This window comes from Scleropages formosus, chromosome 3 (genome assembly GCF_900964775.1).
Source record: "Scleropages formosus chromosome 3, fSclFor1.1, whole genome shotgun sequence".
NCBI lineage: Eukaryota > Metazoa > Chordata > Actinopteri > Osteoglossiformes > Osteoglossidae > Scleropages > Scleropages formosus.
In genome coordinates this window covers 18,924,668-18,941,173 of record NC_041808.1, presented here as the reverse complement: position 1 = coordinate 18,941,173, position 16,506 = coordinate 18,924,668, and the positions used below count along the sequence as shown (strand labels likewise).

Below are 16,506 nucleotides of genomic sequence, written 5' to 3'. Positions count from 1 at the left end.
AAACTAACGGAACTGTGTTGTTTCAGCACCAATTCATGTAGCTGGATATTGCTGCTAAGGCTTCAGACAAAACTAACACAAATGCTCTCAGTCCAAGGATCCCTTTTCTTTAACAGCCTGTACCGCACCCCTACCTCCTTAATACTCATCAGACTTTCATTCTCTCTCTAGTGGTCACCACACTCTGCCTCTTATGGTCCCTGTGAGTTCCCACAGTGGTTGAACACAGTTCCACTTTACCCACAATGCAACTATTACAATAAACCCATTTTCCACTCAAACTCACAGTAACGCGGGTCGTTACAATATTCACCAAGTTTGCGTGTTGGTCAAGTTACACATTTTTGAAGATACAAACATTTTTTATTTTCAAAGATTAAAATATTGTGTTTTTTTCATTCTATTTTCTTCACTTGTGTATTTTTAAAACTTCTGTTTTCTGTTGACGAGCTAACCCGATCTGTGTTTCGACGTTCAGCCATTTCAATTGTTGGCAGTAAGTAAAACAAACCGAAACAGAGAAGTAATGTGGTCTGTCTTGGGTTAATTCAGTTCACGAATTTTGCTGATCAACAACAAGATGATGACTATTATGATGAATTTACCTCCGGTCCCAGTTGTGTTGACGTTCGTAAATTGAGCTAGAAGTGTAGCCAGCAATATGTACCTGTCAGAACACGTGTGAACCGAGAAAGAGAAGTCGTGGGAGATTTGGGGAGTCCCTAGGGGGCATCTCGGGGCATCATGAGTCACCTGCGAGAGAATTGCTGCAGGATCGCAAGTTCTGGTGACGTGCGGTACCTTCAGAAACGTCATAAACCGACAGAAATGCACCGTCGCGTCTTCCCCTGTGGGAGTGGAGACTGCAGAGTCGAAGCCGCGTACGCTAGCCTGAGAAGGGGATGCTCCCTTTTAAAACGGAGGTCATAAAAAGTAGTAAAGCGAGCGTTTCGCGTAAGTTAAACTGAATGAGGAGAACAATTAGACGGGATCTCTTTTCATAGTTTGCAGACGAAATGCGGCGCCGTCCTCGCCAAGCTGTTTTTTTCCTAAGTTTCTCGTTCCGTTCCTGTGAAATGGCGTCATCTAGTGGTGGCCCGTGGAAACGAGCGCGTGCCCTGCTCCAGTTCTAGCGAGACCGTGGCGTGTACAACATTCAGTGGAGTATTGGTAAACGTTGTGGCGCGCAGCACCGTGGGTGTGGATGGGGTGAAGAAGAAGGACGCAGAGGCAGCGTTCATCTCGAACGGTTTATTTGAACACTGGCACACAGGGAAATAATGCTTTCGGTCCGAGGACCCCCGTCTCTATGCCCCGGCCTATGTCACCCAGTCCAACTAATTACAATAAACACATTTCCCGTTCAAACACAGCGGGTTGTTATACGCGGTACTATCTGCGATGATCTGCTGTCACCTATTCTCAAAAGTGTAAGTAATAATTTAAAATTAAATACGCAACAAGAGCCCCGCAATAAATCATTTCAACGTGAATGGATAAACATTTTTTTCAGATTTTCAGACTGTTCACCCACCAATGGGAAAAGGAGAGAGTCTGGGGGTGCTAAGCAGACTGGGAAGGCTGGCTAGAACAGGAAGTCCTGGAGGAAACTGGTTCCTCGGACCATTTTGTCCCTCCGTGCCAGTTGTCCAATAAAGCACACAGGATGAACTCTGCCTGTACGTCCTACGCCCCACCCAAACTCATGGCGCTGCGTGCCACAACATTACGACTTGGAGAGAAAGCATTGCTAATGTAAACCAAAGTACATATTTTGGCAAAATGTGAAGAATGTGACGGACAAAAACGTTCTCGATATAGCACGTAGCCTACTATTTATTAAGAGGCAAAGTGGAGCAATGTGGTTTGCTGGGTGATGCGTGAGAGCACTCTTCTGCCGTGCCCTCCTCCTCCCCAGGTCAACGACTCATGGCATTGCAGTTCGTCTGCTCGGTCACTCGGGCGTCAGTCTTTCGGCATTGATGCTGCTGGAACGCAGGATGTCCTGGAGCCTGGACACTATTTCTGCCGGGAGGCTCCGACTCCTGCTCCGGATCCAGGTGAACACCGTGCGAAGACCCATGGATGTGTTGCAGGAGTACACCAAGGAGTAACTGTCATAGCCTATTCAGGACCCAGTAGTTACCAGGAGGTGGTCCTAACAAGGAATAGTACATAAAGAAATTTTTAAAAAGAAATTTAAGACCCTGGCCTACAAATACATCAATATAACTGATCCCCGCTAGTTACAATACTTGATCAACTGCTATATCCCAACCGGACTGCTTTGCTTGTCTACTTCTGCCCTCTTGGTAAAGCATGGAGGTTCTGGATCCATTGTGGTAAAATCACCTCACCATCTCACTCAGAACTGCTAAAACTCAGTCCACATTTAAGAAGGGTCTGAAAACTTACCTTCTCCAGACTCCCTTTGCCCAAGACCTCTCCAGCTCATGTATGGTGTAAATGAGTATGCACCCTAACTTTATGATCGGGCCCAGATGAGCCTTTACACAGCCGCTACTCCTGTATTGTACGGGAATGTTTCTGTACCTAGGGGGTGCAGTGGGTTGGACCGGGTCCTGCTCTCCAGTGGGTCTGGGGTTCAAGTCCCGCTTGGGGTGCCTTGCGACGGACTGGCGTCCCGTCCTGAGTGTGTCCCCTCCCCCTCCGGCCTTGCGCCCTGTGTTACCAGGTAGGCTCCGGTTCCCCGCGACCCTGTATGGGACAAGCTGTTCCGAAAACGTGTGTGTTTGTGTACCTTTGGGGGGAATTGTCTATTTTGAGTTTTATGCACCTACTCGCGAGATCAGCATCAGTACATAAAGTGAAAAGAAAAACTAGGTTTACTTAATCACATGACTCCAACTATGTCACTCTTTCTCCTAATGTAATACACAAAGTGTTTTTTTTCCAGAGATGTACATCACTTTGAAGAAAAAAAAGTCTGCTAAATTAATAAATGTAATGTAAATGAATAATCCCCTGTCTTACACAGTTATTGGCTCCCCTTCAAATTATCCTTCCTTATTCATCTGTGCCCATTATTAGAGGTGACTTGTAATGTTAAGTAAACAGTCTTATAGTGGGTTCCCCCCATGTACACCATATATCTGAGCATCCTTACTGCATTAATTCATGGGGTGTATCATGATCAAGGCTATGGCAGTACATTTCCATGTATTCATTTAGCTGACATCTTTATTTCCCCCCAGCAACTTATAGTGTTAAGTTACTTACAATTATTAATTTTAGGATAAGTACCTCACTCAACAGTTATACAGCCAGAGGTTGCAATCAAACCTGCAACCTTTGGGTCCAAAGGCAAGAGCATTAACCACTGCACTATTAACTTCCCATGAGATTCTAACTAAAGATCCTTTAGCTTATAAGGCAACACCCAAAAACTGCTCCTGTTATGTGAATGGCCATCACTTATCTGAGGTGACACTCAGTACTTCTAGTGACAAACTCATTTTGGGATGCTGGTTTCAATATTTGCCAGTTGGATACCCAGATTTGGTTTCTGGGCCTTCCCACTATCAAAAAGACCCCACTGAAGGTTTTCACAAGTATATTTCTGTCTTGGAAAGAAGTTGCTGTCAAACTGTAATTACACTGAACAAGAACTTAAGGCATAACACACACACACACACACACACACACACACACACACACACACACACACACACACACACACACACAGGACAAGATGTTATACCCCATGCGTATTTATCAACGGCTGTACACAAAGACCCAGTCCAACCAACATGAAGCCACAGAGAACATCTAGCATAGCCAACAGATATCTCCATGACCTCAGAAAAGAAGCTTAGCAACCTTCTCCAGCAAGCCCACCAACCAAACCAGCAGGGTACCAACATGAGTACTTCGTTAAGGTTGTCAAGTAGGCACCTCCCTTTTGTAGTATTTCATTGAATTAGGCCCACAACACCTCCAGGAGGTGTAACAGTGCAGTCTGACATCCCAGACCCACACACGTTATACACCCTTCATCCTCACCACTACACCTCCACTAACTCAACAACCAGTTAAAACACAGCTCCATACAGACCTTCTACACACTGCACCTTCATATCCCACAGCAGAAAGTACAAATGCAACACTCTACTAACTTAAACTAGCCTAATTAAAGGCCACACCTCCTTAATCACTGCCAGCAGCTTCCCGTTACTACCCACCTGCCACTAATTTTCCACCATTACTCACCTCCATCCCACCTGCAACCCCAACTACCCTGCTCTCTTTTCAACCATAACCGCTGACTTGCCTTCTCCGCTGCCTTAGACAGCTCCTTCACTGCCGCCTTTAACGAGCAGCCTCTAAAATCAAATTCCCCCAACAGTGATGTAGCTGATTTAGCCACAAATCCTTTCACACCTACCTCGACCAGTCTCACCTGAGCCTGCCACCCATGATCTCTTGCCTCTGTCACCAGATCTTCATACTTTAACAGTTTCTGCTCATAAGCCTGCCCAATAGCATCCTCGAACAGCACTGTTAACTCTACAAAGTACACAATCCACTCACACTCTGAATATAACGCCATGTCCGGACACAGTGAAGTAACCGCAATGACCTGCGGAACCTAGAGCTGCTTGTCCACATCAGTCAGCAGCTTCCAGTCCCGTGCGTTACCCCACCTACCAGGGCACATCTGCCCTTACATAGTGCTACTTTCTCCTCCCTGCGCAAAACCAATTGTTTTAGCCTTAGTGCAAACAGGCAAGGAATTCACCACCTGCTCCTTGGTCTCAAAAAGATAGAAAGTGAACAATAAGATGCTGTTACACTAGGGTGTCCATTTCCGCTTCACACTGGTTTTAGCTATGAGTTAAAATTTAACTAAAGAAATGCAGTCAATATCATTGTTTATTTTCATTTAAACTCTATGTTTTGATATATCACAAGGTCATTCATTTCACTGTAATGCTGTATTGGGATTGTCCTTGGCAAGCTATGCCATTCTCGTAATTGTTTGGTAATTTCAGGAAGGTTCTGCAGTAATGAGTCAGAATCTGAATCACTAAAAGCATTTGCAAATACAAGATGAACAGTTCAGTTAAGAGGTAGGAGGTGAAGGAACCAAGACACTGCATAAGGCAAACCAGAAAGGAGATGAACAAACACACATAGTCTGCTTCAGTCCTGATGATAAAGGACTAAATTTCTTCATGACGTTGATTCTGGAATTTCCCCCTGACATCAATTATCCTAATCATCCACTTTAGCCTCTAAATAATTTTGTGCTCACAATGTCTGTATTTTTCTGGTAATGTGAGTCTTGGGAACCTAATTACTTCTATAAAACCCATCTCTAGCTGTTAGTAAGAAGTCAATGCAGGCAATCCACAGAAGACTACTGAGAGGTAGGACTACAGCTTCTGAATAGGAGGCTATACTAAGCAGCAGTTAAAAGTATTTTTGGCATTTTATGGTTATATTATTTGTTTTGGGGCTTTAACAACATTTTTATTTTCCAGAGACATCAGAGGTGAAATTTTCTAGTCCTAAGGCAGAATATATGAGAAAAGCCATATTTCCTAAACTGAGTTCTGCATGGTGAGTGTTGCTTATGTTTTACATTTGTGAAATACAGCTTTGAGTAAACAAAAGTACAGCTCACAACAGAGTTCTTAAATGCATACACATGGGCACTGAAGCACAGCTTGATTCATGGGAAGTACACAAGTTTCCCTTACCCATCAGATTCTGTACCACCTCAGAGAAGATGAATTGATTATATACACTACTTTCTGTAATGTTATCAGTGGAAGGATGTGTGGTTTTCTAAGTTCCAGGTAAATGTCACCCACACAAAAAATGAAGACCTCTTTCGCCTACCTGTTGCCATTGATTCTGCCTATGGTCAGTGCCCAGGTAGCACACTGGGGGCCTTGTCCGGAACCAGCTGTTCAACAGAGCTTCAACCTGCAGAAGGTGCTGTACCTATAGAGTGAATTTTACAGGGTTCAGTTAACTTCAAGAGAGATAATGTGAGGGTTGTGTGTGTGTGTGTGTGTGTGTGTGTGTGTGTGTGTGTGTGTGGGGTGGGGTTGGGTTGGGGTTTTTTTTTTTTTTTTTTTTTTTTCCAAAATACACAACACAATCAAATTTGGAAACTAGAAAAATAAGAATGTAAACTCAGATTTATTATTTAACATTGCAGATTTTGCTATATATATGTAGCTAATCTCAAAATACAAAACCATATGAGCAGGATCTCTAAATATGTAGGACAATGACTGTACTAAAACAGAGCTAGGATGAGCTATAATGGAGTGTAATTAGAGTGTAACTACAGGTAGCCTAAATAAAGACATTTATTTTAAATTGCTTAATTTGGGATATTTACCTGTGATGGACTGACATCCAGTCCAGGGTGCACCCTGGGCTATCATGACTCTAACTTGGACTGGCCCTTTCGAATAATGAATGAATGTGAGTATACATTTGTGTCATCAGGTAACAATTACATGGTTTATTCCACAGTATCTTGGAAAGTGGTATGAAATTGCCAAACTGCCGGCCCAGTTTGAAAAAGGAAGCTGCATTGAAGCCAACTACTCAATACGGGCTGATGGAACCATCAAAGTGTACAACTCGGAAATACTGTAAGTATAATAGCTACCCATTGAGGTTGCTTGTAATATATGCTCTTCTTTATCTAATTGCCATTATAAGAACCACTAAAGACAAGAACCCAAGCTTCAAGATTGAAGAATACTATTGAGTTTGCCTTTCATTGGCATCTGTCCTCAGAAAAGGAAAGTTGCGATCAATCGAAGGGACAGCAGTGGTGCAGGATATCAATGAACCTGCTAAACTGGCTGTCAGCTTCTCCTATGGTGAGTATAAGTTCATCTTTCTGCTGTACTTCTACATATTCACTTCTGAAACCCGCAATAACCAGATTGTGTTCAAAGGAACTTTATGAGATTATAGGCTGTATGGTGTGTCCTCATGTGCCGCAACTTTCACCATTTACCTTTTTTAAACTTATTGCTCCACTAGTGGATATATTTGGACTTTCTCCTGAAAGAGGAGTGCAGATTAAGATTTCAACTGCTGTTTCTGAATCACTTTAACCTATGTGACAGCATTAAGTACAAGTTTTAAGGCTGCATGTAAAGAGGAGTACATTTTTTTTTTGTGTGTGTCTGGAGCAGTCACGCCGTACACTCCATACTGGGTCCTGTCCACGGACTACGAGCACTCTGCACTGGTCTATTCCTGCACTGATGTCTTGAGGTTGTTCCACTTTGACTTTGCCTGGATCTTGAGCCGCATGCGCTCCCTACCACCTGAGACCATCCAAAAGGCTAAAGACCTTTTCACCAACAGCAGCATTGATATCAGCAAGATGATCATGACCCAGCAGCAAGGCTGTGACCTAGAACTTTGATTGACCAGAGTGGTAGTGGTCAGTTTCAGTGTGTTGTGGGTCATAGATACAAGTGCAACCGCAGAATTTGTTGTCTTCACTGGAGAGTACCAGCAATGTGACAGATGTATAAAAACACATGATGCTTAAATACAATTTATCATTTGAGTTATAGCAATACTTTAACTGCCTTTTTCAAATCTTTTTCTAAACCTTAAATCAATATATACTAAAGTAACACACAGTGAACTTTTAAAACCTCCTAAACAGTTCAACAGATAATGAGATAATTAATTAATTTCAGCAAGTTAAATCACATGATCCTCAACTAATTGTTCTTACCATTACTGCATTTATCTTTTGTAGTCTACTGCCCCACGGTGGAAATAGTGGAAAAAAGGAAATGATGAAGACTTGCGCTATAACTATGAAACTTGCTAGTTCTTTTCCAGAATAACATTGAACCCTGATTGTATTATGGGCCTTTAAATGCCCATAATGCTTGGTCAGTCCCAATTTTATCAGCAGAAGTGCTAATCCAAAGGCAGCAAACTGCAGTGGCAGATAAACTACAGGGATGAAACAATATACATGCATTATACTGTATATTAGAAGTTCCCTACACTTACTTACCTGACAAAGTTTTGCAGATATATTTCTTTGATGCAACTCTGGTTTCAGTACAACTTTCTCCTGTGTATCTATAATGTTAGTGATTTGTCACAATGTAAGATGTGTAAAATGCATCTAATGTAATAATTTATCCACACCTCTAAATGATGTTCATGTTTCATTAGATGACTTTTCTTAAATTGAAAATGGAGTCTCATCCTAACGGCAACATTCTTGTGAGTGTAAATACAGTAATGAGTACTTCATAAGAAAGGTACATGTTCTATTCAAAAGAGTGGTTCAGAATGATGTGGAAGTGATATAATTAACACAACAGCAACAAATGGTCAAATCGTGAAATATGTTTTTTCAATACCTTAAGAACAAAAAATAAAACATCCAATACTACAGTTGAGGTCACAATTATATACCCATTTATACAGCTAGGTAATTTTACTGGAACAATGGTAAGTACCTTACTCAAGGCTACTACAGCCAGAGGTCAGACAAAACCTGTAATCTTCAAGTCCCAAGGCAGTAGCTCTAAGCACTATGCTACCAGCTGTCCTCATACATACCTACACACCTTATTCACCACAGTGACTTACACTGCTAGATACACTATTTACACTGGGTCACTCTTCCATATATCAGTGGAACACATGCTCTCTGTCACTCACACATGGGGGGGGGGGGGACCTGAACAGCATATGGACTGGAAGGAAACCCATGCAAAGATGGGAGAACATGCAAACTCCACACAGACTGAGTGGGGATTGAACCCACGTTCTTTCGTACCACCTAGCCTAGGCGCTATGCCACTGTTCCGCGTTCAGAGTAAATAAAATACAAATTTGTAACAAAGTATGACAGAGTCCCTGTAAAGTAAAAGTCCCATTGTTAAGTAGTGTATCTAGCAGTGTAAGCCACCTTGGTGAATAAGGTGTTTGGCCCGGTAACAGTACACAATAGCCATTGTAAGTCGCTTTGGAGAAATACGTCTGCTAAGTGAATAAATGTAAACGTAAGAGTTAATACAAGAAAGAAAGGAGTCCACGCATGCGCAGTAAAAAGCGGAAGTGAAGCGACGAATCCACTTCGAGTTCGTCATCATCCCCGGGAGTTTCAAACGCAACTGTAAATGAATGCACGTAAGATTTTAAAGATTTTAAATTAATCTATGAAGAGCTATGCTTGTGATGCAAAGTGTAAAGAGACGTGTTGTAGTTAGTTATGCAATTATTACGTTTATTGATGTGACAATGTTGAATTTTCCAAATGTTTTATTTTGAGGAGCCGGCAGGTCGTGAATCCGATTCTTGACGCACGCACGCACGCACGCACGCACGCACGCACGCACGCACGCACGCACGCACGCACGCACGCACACGCACGCACGCACGCACGCACGCACGCACGCACGCACGCACGCACACACACGCACACGCACACGCACGCACGCACACACACACACACACACACACGGTGGCTGAAACTGCTTGTCCCAAGCAGGGGCGCGACGAACCGGAGCCTAACCCGGCAACACAGACAACAGGGTGCAAGGCTGGCAGCCAATCCATCGCAAGGCACCCTACTTGAACCCTCAGACCTACCAGAGAGCAGGACCAAAGCATTGTACACATAAGGACAAATTGTATTTATAGTGGAATTTGTTTTCTCGTTCAGGGCACTTTTTAACAAAGAAAAGAGAGATGAAGAAGTCATTGTACAAAATATCGCTGTGGATTCCATCGGTAAACGTGTTTCTCCACATAATAGGTAATATATTTATTTTAAATTTCAGAAATTTTGAGATCTATATAAGCCTATGTTTTAAATGTATAATAGAAGACTTTAGACTATAAACATATTACAAATTTTGAGTCAGCTTGCAAATTAAGGCTTTAAAACATTTTCAGTTATTAATATATGATTATTTATGAGTTATTAAAACTGGTTTTAGTTACAAATATTCAAAACAATTTTTTATGCAGGACATACAATACAAACTGAAAAATCTATATATAAGGTATACATTATACTGCATGTCTTCTAAATTATATCCTGCACTTAAATCAGTACATACTTACTTCAATACAAAGTATGACAATAATTTGTTCAAAGGAATAGTGCTACAATGATAACAGTCAAAATGGTAAAGCTTCCTTGGCTTGGGATTTGAACAAGAACTTACAACACTCTTTCCTTTTTCTTCTCCAGTGTACCTGTTTGTGCGGAGTCATGGACAGGTGTTGGGAGTTTCTGATTCCACCAGTTACATGAAAGTGGGAGAGAGTGTCCAGTTCCCCTTTACACCAATAGAAAACCACAACTACAAAGTCGAATTGGTATTCAATTTCTCAGTTGTTGTGGTGTTGTGGCTGCCGAAGATCTCATTCCTGCAGACGCACGTTCATTATAAAGAAAGAGTGAACATCCAGGACAATATAATATCTCTGGAAAGATTGCAGCTGTCAGACTCAGGTTTTTATGACCTGAACATGGGTTATTTTACAGGACCTCAAGCACAAAAAAAAAGGCTGAATCTCCAGGTTTTAGGTGAGTGTGCACAATTCAGAACTCCATATTATTTCTGAATCTTGGCCTACCTTGACATACACATTCACACACAATGACCCGTTGCAGAGCCTTCTGGTATTCTCTTGTGCAGCTGGCGTACCATGCTGTAATGCAGTACGTCAGTACACTCTCCACCGTACATCGATAGAAATTCACGAGAAGATCCTGGGGCAGTCTCGCTCTCCTCAGTCTTCTCAAGAAATAGACGCGTTGTTGAGCCTTTCCGATGACAGTAGAGGTATGTGTGGCCCAAGAGAAGTCCACTGTAATGTTCACCCCCAAGAATCTGAAACAGGGGACTCTTTCCACAACCTCGCCATTTATAAGCACAGGACTAAGGTTAGTTCTCCTTTTCTTCCTGAAGTCCAGCACAGTCTCTTTTGTCTTCCTGGTGTTAAGAATGAGATTGTTGGCAGAGCACCATGCTGTCAGGTTTCATACCTCATCCCTGTATGCAGTCTTGTCATTGTTTGTAATCAAACCAATGACTCTCATATCATCTGTGAACTTCACAAAAACTGGCAAATTAGTGGATTTAAGGTAATCCTTAAATTGTTCAGTTATATAATAAGCATACAGCATAGGGTTTAGTTTTTACAATAAATATCCTATCTGGGTGGCATGCTGATGCAGTGGGCAATGTTATTGCTTCACAGCTTCTGGACATTTACATTTATTTATTTAACTGACTGTGAGTTCAGACAATTGTCAGTTGTCCAGTCAATCTGTGTTCCATTTGCATTTTTCTCTGTCACCAAAATACTACATTCTAATCATTGCACATCAAGTTGGAGAAAAATGTGTGCTAAATGAATACATGTTAATCTGGAAGGGTTGAAAAACAGATAGAATTAGTAGGTTACTGGATTTAAATGAATTATTGATTATTCTAAACTATTTAACTAATAATAGTCTAAAAACATTAGAGTAAATACTCGAGTTAGAAACCGATTAATGTAAATCAGTGGGCAACGTGGCTCAGTGGGTGGCACATTGGCATAGTGAGTAGCGGTGCTGTCTCACAGTGCCTGGGTGGTGCAGGTAGGATGTGGGTTCGATCCCTGCTCAGTCTGTGTGGGGTTTGCATGTTCTCCCTGTGTCTGTGTGGGTTTCCTCCTACAGTCCAAAGAGAGGCTGTTCAGTTTCCCCCATAGTGTGTGAGTGACACAGAGAGTGTGTGTTTCACTGAGGTATGGATGAGTGATGTAGTGTAAGTCACCTTGGTGAATAAGGTGTGTGGGCTCATAACACTACACAGAGTTCACTGGAAGTTACTTTGGAGAAAAGTGTCTGCTAAATAAATGTAAAAACTTTTGAATTTTGCAAGGTAATTCTGTAGACGCCCTGTAGTAATAAAATAATTGAGAACCATCAACTGAAGCACGATAATGTGAATTTTCAGGATTTTTAGCTTTTGATCTTTTTCTGTCTTTCACTGTAGAACCGGTTTCTAAACCCAGCGTTACAGTCGACTGTCAATCCGGCAATTTGACTCTGAGCTGCTCCAGCAGTGAGGGCAGCGATGTGACCTATTCCTGGGAAATACTGCCCCCCTGTGGCAACAGCTGCTTTGTGCAGCAGGGCTCTGTTATGGAAATGAAGGTAAAGGATGGAAAAGGCAAGAAAAACTACACATGTACCGCCCAGAATATTGTCAGCAGAGAGAGCAGTGAGCCGCTGGACCTGGATGTGTGTGCCCATAATGTATCAGGTAACACCTAAAAACACTTTCATGCATACATGTTTAAGTAATATATGTTTCAGTCATTAATAACTTGACATTTACAATTTCTAATTTAATTTCTACAGTCACATCTATTTGAATCTATACACAGTTGGCTGTTATATTCATATTTACATTGTTTGACTATAATATTTATTGAAAACACTGCATTGACCTACATGTTTAAACTTTTCTGAAACATAAATACAAGGTTTGAGGAGCTCAGCTATATTGCACTGCATTAAAATGTAATATATTTTATCTGTGAATTTTAACAGCAGGTTTTAAATGGATTCCCATCCTGTGTATAATGTTAATACTGTTTCTCACTGGAGCGTTCTTCTACAAATACAAGAAAAGAACGAGAGGAAGAAATATATCAAATACAGGTAATTATTACTGAACATTGAATATTAAAGTGTCAGAAACTATATGGACGTATAGCTCGTATTTTTTTTTTTCATTTCCAAAGATGACTGAAGTTTAATGTCAATGACAATTGTATTTGCAGAAACACCAAACCCAGTTGGAGATGAGATGCTATGATCATTTCATATACTCTATCCAGTACAAGCACAAGAGGCGAACACTTTCCATTCCTCAGAAACTTGAAGCAGGTTTTTTTTTTTTTCCCTTAAAAACCTTTGAAGGGATTACATTAGCAGCCCAAATACAACTGAGAGCCCTGGACTGTGAATAAAAAAAAAAGACACTAATGCCAGCCAAGCTATTATTAGTGCAAAATTGGTTCTCACTAACCACAATATGCAAAAATCTAGTGAATGAAAACTACCTTGTAAAATGCAAGAAAAAAATGTGCTGTTTAAATTGCAGTTTCATTAATTTTCCGAGTACAGTACTTTGGAGAATCTGGACATGCTTCTATGGGACAAGGGATGAGACAGATCTGATAGTGTAGTGATTAGTGTTGCTCTCTTTGGACCCAAAGGTTGCAGATTCAGATCCCTCCCTAGTTGTAGTGTCTTTGAGTAAGGTGCACACCTTAAATTACTCCACTGAAATAGCTGTACAAAAAGGTAAATAATTTGAGGTAGATTAACGTTGCTTTGGAGAAAAGCATCAGCTAAATGAACAAATGTAGTGCGGTGTTATTTCTCTGGAACAAAAATGAATTGCTAGATACATTACACAATGTTCAAAAACTGTCAGTTCTGATGTTTTCAGTATGCATTTTTTTGGGTTTATGTTGTCTTTTATACTGTTGATTTCATATTTTTGTAATTTGTTTTATGACAAGCAAACTGTTAACAAGCAAAATAAAATGTCTGTGAACGAGGCTTTGTTCTTGTGTGGTTACAAGCCTGTTTATGTGAGTATTGTCTTCTCATGCATTTCAGTTTGGTTTTTTACAACTTGTAGGTGGGGTGGAAAGTTATGTGGTCACCTGTTCATATATGGTTTTGTCAGGCTCAAAACCAAATTTGACTTTTTGCACTGTGTTTTTAAAGCATAACAAATGGCTCAAATGTAAATATACAGATGAAGATGAACCACAGTGCATGTGAAATGAGAGATTTTTTCACTCAAATCCTGCATAAAAACTTGATGTTAAAAATAGAACCCAAACTTTATATAAAAATACAGCACTCTGTTCCATGGTTATGTCTCTGCTAAAAGGCAAACAATCAATGTTGAAATCCTAAATAGACTAATCACCATATTTATATTTTACGATTAGCAGCAGAGGTGTAAGGATTGTTATGGAGCAAAAAGGATGTAAAGTGAAATGTCAAGTGTTAAAACGACTTTTACCATGCCTTAAGTTATGACAAAGCTTATGTTGTAAATATTGTATCCCATTACACTTTATAATAAAAAAAATAAAATCCTTAATTGTCATTATAAAGCGTGTATTTGTCCACACTACATCAATGTAAGCTGTAAATGTAAATTAGACTCTAAGAATAAAAACTGCTGTCCCTGATACTTCATAGTACTATGCAATTTCTGTACAAATGTTGTTCCTTGGTTACTAGATCCTTTCCTAAATTGTCCTTAAGTTTGTATGTCATAAAAATAAAATATAAAAAAGGTAAGTTATTAAACTGTACAACATAAAGGTTGACACAGTACAGCAGGTATCACAGGTACCCCACAGAGCCTATGCTGTGTGATCAGTTGTGAGTCTGATCTTTTTTCAGTCTTCATGGTGTTCACACGTTCTCCCCATGTTGTGTGGGTACTTCACTTTCCTTTCCAGACCAAAGACATTCAGGAGGATTGGTGATTCTGAACAACATTTAGTATGTAAATGTATGTGTGACTATGCGTGTGGCTACCCTGTGATGAACTGCCATTCTGTCTGGGGTGTACCTTGCATAGACTAGTGTTCTATGCTGCTGGGACAGACTCTGGACAACTGCAACTGAACCTAAGGAAAAATTATTATTAATATTGACTGAGTATAATGTAAATAAAACCATATGTCACAAAACATGTTTGTAGTTTAGAGTCATAAATCAGCATTCAATAACACTGATGTATGTATATGTCAGATCAGTAACTTCATGTTTGACAGTGTTATTGATAGTCTGTCACATTTAGTGGAAAGTTACATGGCTGGTCCATGATTTTTTAGTTTCCTAAGCCCCCAAGTCAGAACATTTGAATTGACACAACTGTAAAACAAATCACAGTGCAATACATAATGCAACAATACATAAGAATAAGTTTAGATTTTTTGGTTTCTTTTTTTAATTTAACTTAAAAATTAATGTAACAAAATAAAGCATTATATTAGTATTAGTGGGTATTAGTTTGGAGGGGTGGGGGGGTTCAGGCAGTGCCTGCGGTGTGGTGGGTCTGGGGCTTGAGCCCTGTTTGGGGTGCCTTGCAATAGACTGGTGTCTTGTCCTGGGTGTGTCCCCTCCCTCCCTTGGCCTTGCGCCCTGTGTTGCCGAGTAAGGCTAGGGCTCGCCACAGCCCCATTCGGGACAAGCGATTTTTGACGATGGATAAATATTAGCTTTTGTTTGCACAAGCTAGATTGATTGGGGGACATGGTGGCACAGTGAGTAGCGCTACTCTCTCACAGCACCTGGGTGGTGTGAAAGAACATGGGTTCAATCCCCACTCAGTCTGTATGGAGTTTGCATGTTCTCCATGTGTCTATGTGGGTTTCTTCTGGGTGCTCTGGTTTCCTCCCACAGTCCAAAGACATGCGGTTCAGGTTCCCCCATAGTGTGTGTGAGTGTCATGGAGTAAGTGTGTTTCACTGATGCATGGATGAGTAACCCCTTGTAAGTAGTGTATCTAGCAATGTAGTCACTTTGGTGAATAAGGTGTGTGGGCTAGTAACACTACATAGTATCCCTTGTAAGTCGCTTTGGAGAAAAGTGTCTGCTAAGTGAATAAATGTAAATGATTGTTCCACACCATAGTGGTACTATCTACATCTGAATGTGTGTACTGATAGAGACAAAATTATAAACAGTAGACCAATTGACTGCTCTTTGAGAATCACATGCATCTCTCCTTCTGTTAGTGACATACTTTTTTCTCAGAATCGTACATTATTTTGGAGAAAAACGTCTGCTAAATCAACAAATGTAAAGTGCACGGTTGCATGGAGGAAAGAGATGTAGCAATGCAATTCTCTGCCAGGGATTCTTCTGCAAAAGGCTTTAGACCATGTTGCCAAGAACTTAAAAACTGTTTTAATTAAGAGATCGGTAGTAGATAATAGAAATTCATGTTCTAACCACCAAACTTTGCATTTGGCAACTTAGAGATGCCTCCTTTACTGTTCGTTATAGCAAGTAGCTGTGTGCAAGACAGCTGATGGAAACCCGAAGCGGGAAAAAAAAACCACATTCTATACAGTCCGTCACACCAGTTGTGCCGCACATGCTGCAGCAGGAGCTCTACCTTCACAACTTAGTGACAGTAACCTAACCAGTGCAAGATGTTTTTCGGTGTTCACAACTTATAAGGACTTGGCTGAAGTGCTACTGTAGCCTCCCACCAGCAAACCTCAACTGCAGCTTCAGAGCTCAAGCCCACACCCTGGTCGCTGTGCCCCAGTTAATGTCGTCCTCTGGAACGCTGAGGTTAGTGTTTTTTCGTTCAAATATATGTTTCAGCTCCCATGTTACAAAAAACTATTGCAAAGTCTGTTTAGCCATTTCATTTGTGATAAAGTGTTTTAACAAGTTTTGCTTCAGCT

At 40.9% G+C, this 16,506-nt stretch overlaps 2 protein-coding genes across 3 annotated transcripts; both read left to right on the top strand.

Moving 5' to 3' along the window:
- The first annotated feature begins 5,363 nt into the window (after positions 1 to 5,363).
- apoda.1 (apolipoprotein Da, duplicate 1) lies at positions 5,364 to 8,411 on the top strand. 2 transcript variants are annotated; one of them, XM_018753337.2, is made up of 6 exons: positions 5,364 to 5,390; positions 5,505 to 5,583; positions 5,823 to 5,961; positions 6,514 to 6,635; positions 6,784 to 6,869; positions 7,191 to 8,411. In XM_018753337.2, the coding sequence occupies exons 3-6, from the start codon at positions 5,827 to 5,829 to the stop codon at positions 7,424 to 7,426; spliced, it is 579 nt and encodes a 192-aa protein (XP_018608853.2). In that variant the 5' UTR covers positions 5,364 to 5,390; positions 5,505 to 5,583; positions 5,823 to 5,826; the 3' UTR covers positions 7,427 to 8,411. The 2 variants fall into 2 exon arrangements, with proteins under 2 accessions (XP_018608853.2, XP_018608854.2); XM_018753338.2 differs by having other exon boundaries at positions 5,817 to 5,961.
- A 1,203-nt stretch (positions 8,412 to 9,614) lies between these two features.
- On the top strand, positions 9,615 to 12,319 carry LOC114910186 (SLAM family member 5-like). The gene is made up of 3 exons (XM_029250155.1): positions 9,615 to 9,796; positions 10,238 to 10,576; positions 12,039 to 12,319. The coding sequence occupies exons 1-3, from the start codon at positions 9,730 to 9,732 to the stop codon at positions 12,317 to 12,319; spliced, it is 687 nt and encodes a 228-aa protein (XP_029105988.1). The 5' UTR covers positions 9,615 to 9,729.
- Positions 12,320 to 16,506: the final 4,187 nt, after the last annotated feature.